The sequence below is a fragment of the Oncorhynchus masou genome, chromosome 13, assembly GCF_036934945.1.
Source record: "Oncorhynchus masou masou isolate Uvic2021 chromosome 13, UVic_Omas_1.1, whole genome shotgun sequence".
Taxonomy (NCBI): Eukaryota; Metazoa; Chordata; class Actinopteri; order Salmoniformes; family Salmonidae; genus Oncorhynchus; species Oncorhynchus masou.
The window spans coordinates 13,170,302-13,174,246 of NC_088224.1; the positions used below are offsets into that span (position 1 = coordinate 13,170,302).

Consider the following 3,945-nt stretch of genomic DNA (forward strand, 5'->3'; position numbering starts at 1 on the left):
AACCAAAAATGCAGAAAATATTTGCTACAAAAATAAAAATAAATAAAGTAAGAAAAAAGTAACACAATAAAATAACAGTAATGAGGCTATATACACCTGAATGGGTTTGATCCTATGTGAATGGGTTTGATCCTATGTGAAGTGTAAAACGAAGATACATCTGTGGTTTAATTTAAAAAAAAATGCTTTGTGGTCTTATTTGTTCATTCTTCAAGTCATCCAAATAAGTTTTAGTCGGTAGTCATTTGCATTGACTCCTCCCATATAAGTGACGTTGTTTCGTATATACACTCTTGTCCCGCCCTTTCTCATTCTCTTTCCGCTAAAATCCAAGTTGGAAGTAAACGTGCCTAAGGTGCTTGGTTCTTCTCTTGAAGCTAAGGCCCAGAATCCGGCGACTAGCACCACTAAATTTAGGCATCCGACCCCAAAACTCTAAAACCTACGCAGAAAGATGGCATCTGTATCTGAGCTCGCTTGTATTTACTCTGCCCTCATCCTCCACGACGATGAAGTCACCGTCACAGTAAGTCCCGCTTAAAATGGTGCCTTGGCCGGCCTCTTGTGTCGCTAACCAGCCTTACTTGATACGCTGGTTCTTGTCTACTTCCGGGGTAGTGTGTAGCTGAGTCTGAATAAATATGAAGGGATTGTAGCAACGCCAACTATATTATCGCCTTAGCTGTCCAAAATGACAGCTAATTAGCCGTCAATGCCACTAGCTAACTAACATGCTATCAGTTCTCTAACGTTAGTTACCGCCACAGACATGTGTGTCGTCTAGTCTGTGTTGCCAGCAATGTGTTGATGCATCGCTACGATAGCCTGCTAGTTAACCCTGGCGCCATCGTCAGATCTATGGAAAATTGCTAGCCAAATGGAACTATTTGAAACATTCTTCCTAGCTTGTTAAACTGGTGAATGCGATCAAAGCAGCCAATAAGTTGGCTTACTCATACAGTGGGTTTCCCCCTCCCTTCTTGGCATTGGCCAACTACTTACGAACCTGGTCCAAGGCTAACCCTCACTAGCTTTAAGCACCAACTGTCAGCAGCTCACAGATTACTGAACCTGTACATAGCCTACCTATAATTTAGCCCAAACAACTACCTCTTTCCCTACTGTATTTATTTTGCTCCTTTGCACCCCATTATTTTTTATTTCTACTTTGCACGTTCTTCCACTGCAAATCTACCATTCCAGTGTTTTACTTGCTCTATTGTATTTACTTTGCCACCATGGCCTTTTTTTGCCTTTACCTCCTTTATCTCACCTCATTTGCTCACATCGTATATAGACTTGTTTCTACTGTATTATTGACTGTATGTTTGTTTTACTCCATGTGTAACTCTGTTGTTGTATGTGCCGAACTGCTTTACTTTATCTTGGCCAGATCGCAATTGTAAATGAGAACTTGTTCTCAACTTGCCTACCTGGTTAAATAAAGGTTAAATAAAAAAAATACCAACAACAGCCAAATATTGTTAGTGGTTTTGTCTTCATGCTTCTACAGTAGAGGTGTGTAATGTGTAATATAATCATTTGCAGGAGGACAAGTTGATGGCTCTCATCAAGGCTGCCAATGTGACTATTGAGCCTTTCTGGCCCAGTCTGTTCTCCAAGGTGAGTCAAGCCCTTTTCTCCATCGCCCTAAACACATGAAGGACTTCATTGAGAAATACTCTGTGTAACTTCTGATTTATTCCTTCATATCTATGGTGTAAAACCTTCCATCTCACTGTTTTGTGTGAACCTTGTTTAATGTCGAATGGTGACAGTACTTAGTTGCTCTCTGTAAACCATGATGCTATGACATGTTAGTAATTAATGTGTAAAGGCAGCATCATGTCTGACCATATCCTGTTTGTGTTACAGGCTCTGGCCAGCGTGGACATTGGCAGCCTGATCTGCAACGTGGGTGCTGGTGGTGGAGCTGCTCCTGCTGCTGCTGGAGGCACCGCCCCTGCAGCAGACGCACCAGGTAACTAAAGGACACCAGGGTTTCACCCCCCCTTTACCAGGGGCATGGGGCCACGGTCCTAGAGGGTCATTGTGTTGTTCAGTAGGCCAGGGTTTCACCTGCAGGGCCACAGTAACATGGGTTCCATGTGAGCCAGTGCTTATTACCGTCAGTGATTTTAAAAACAAACTCTACATGCTTTTACTTCTTGTAACACCCACAGCGAAGATTCAGACCTCTGTTTCTAACATCTCTGGTGCTAGACTGGAGATGGCCATGTCGACATGGCCATACTCATATTCGTAAATTGACAGTTGGATGTCAGATCAGATGATACTCATGATTGGAAAAAATAGATGCTGACTAAATACCTCGCTGCAAATAAACTGCAGATTAGAAGCAACGTGTGGAGGCTGTGTCTGTTCTAAACTTGCGGTGGACATACAAATTCGCTGTCATTCAGTTAGAATGCGCATTAGCGTTTAGTCTTTTCCTTACCCTTGCCCCAATTGTTAGATATGATGCACAATGACAGCAAATGTCCTCGCCGTGTGATTTATCATAGAAGGGAAATGATCAGACCGAAAACATGCGAGAAAGTGTATGTGAAATGATTCGAGCCCGACCAGCAGGATCACCGTGCAGTCCGCCCATCTCTTTACAGACAGGGAAACTATCCCATCTAGTTATTAAGCCACGCACATGACTGACTCTGACAGTATGGTTTAGAAACTCTGAGATGCTTGCAGGCACCCGAAAATAACTTAACGATCACGGATCATTTTTTTTTGCTCTGATCATAATCGTATCCAGAAAATTGTCCAAATCTGTTACGATGCTAGTTTTGTCCGACGACTAGGCGCACCCCTAGTGGTATGGTTTCCACTGCCGCTCTGAATCAGGGCCAGGGTTGCACCATCATCATGTCTGTTTCTAAACCATACTGTACTGTCTCTGAGCTTCATAAACTCAGTGTCTGTTTATCCATAGCTCTTATTGTGCCAGTTTGTCACTAATGGATAAGTTTTAATTTATTGGCCTAATCGGTGCTTTTAAGACGCCAAAGATAAAAAAAAGACTAGGTCAAAAAGTCAGAGCTCTAGAAAGATCCCAGAATTTCTGGATTGGAATTCCGAGTTGGATGGCCGTTGAAACCGATTTCCCTGTCAGAACTTGTTTTGAATGCTCGTAAGTCAGGAGTCCCTGGTTTTGAATGCTCGTAAGTCTGGAGTTCCTGGTTTTGAATGCTCGTAAGTCTGGAGTTCCTGGTTTTGAATGCTCGTAAGTCTGGAGTCCCTGGTTTTGAATGCTCGTAAGTCTGGAGTTCCTGGTTTTGAATGCTCATAAGTCTGGAGTTCCTGGTTTTGAATGCTCGTAAGTCTGGAGTCCCTGGTTTTGAACGCGTCATGAATCAGACTTTTTGGTAAGAAAGGTCTGTTTAGTAATTTGTGATTATTGTTCTAATTTGACAACTGTAAGGATATTTATTTCACTATACATGTACTGATGCCATACCTTGTTTTCCCGTATTAGTCAAGGAGGAGAAGAAGGAGGAGAAGGAGGAATCCGAGGAGGGTTCTGATGACGACATGGGCTTCGGTCTTTTCGACTAAACCATTTTTTTGTAAATAATAAAATCAAAGAAACAGAAATGGCAACATGTGGTTTCATTTAAACTCCTTGGGTACAAGTGCACTTTGAAATACATTATGGGATAAAGACATTGGATTAAATGTGATCAATGTCATCTCCAATAGGTGGAATAGTAGATTATGAATGAAGTAGAGTATGAATATAAGAGGTTTTTCTAATCAGTAATCCTGCTATTATGACATCCTGTTTGTCATTGAAATTGTCTCAAACCTTTTTGTAAGGTCTTGTCTTGATGGCAAAGGTGAGATTTTGACCTACATCACATTGTGGTTTTTGGATAGTCTCGATCACATGACTAGGGCTATAAATACCGTAACACCTTCAATCCGCAT

General features: G+C 41.8%; 1 protein-coding gene across 1 annotated transcript; it reads left to right on the plus strand.

Annotated features, from left to right (window-relative positions):
• The first annotated feature begins 305 nt into the window (after positions 1–305).
• On the plus strand, positions 306–3,618 carry LOC135551753 (large ribosomal subunit protein P1-like). Its single transcript, XM_064982964.1, has 4 exons — positions 306–526; positions 1,549–1,623; positions 1,876–1,981; positions 3,494–3,618. Exons 1-4 carry the CDS (start codon positions 455–457, stop codon positions 3,571–3,573), a joined length of 333 nt encoding a protein of 110 aa, XP_064839036.1. The 5' UTR covers positions 306–454; the 3' UTR covers positions 3,574–3,618.
• The last annotated feature ends 327 nt before the right edge of the window (positions 3,619–3,945 follow it).

Bases quoted from the DNA above. Each gene is read 5' to 3' on its own strand.
- LOC135551753 (XM_064982964.1), top strand. From the start codon at position 455: ATGGCATCTGTATCTGAGCTCGCTTGTATTTACTCTGCCCTCATCCTC. The intron at 1,624-1,875 runs GTGAGTCAAGCC...TTTGTGTTACAG, and splicing joins GGCCCAGTCTGTTCTCCAAG to GCTCTGGCCAGCGTGGACAT. The intron at 1,982-3,493 runs GTAACTAAAGGA...TTCCCGTATTAG, and splicing joins CCCTGCAGCAGACGCACCAG to TCAAGGAGGAGAAGAAGGAG.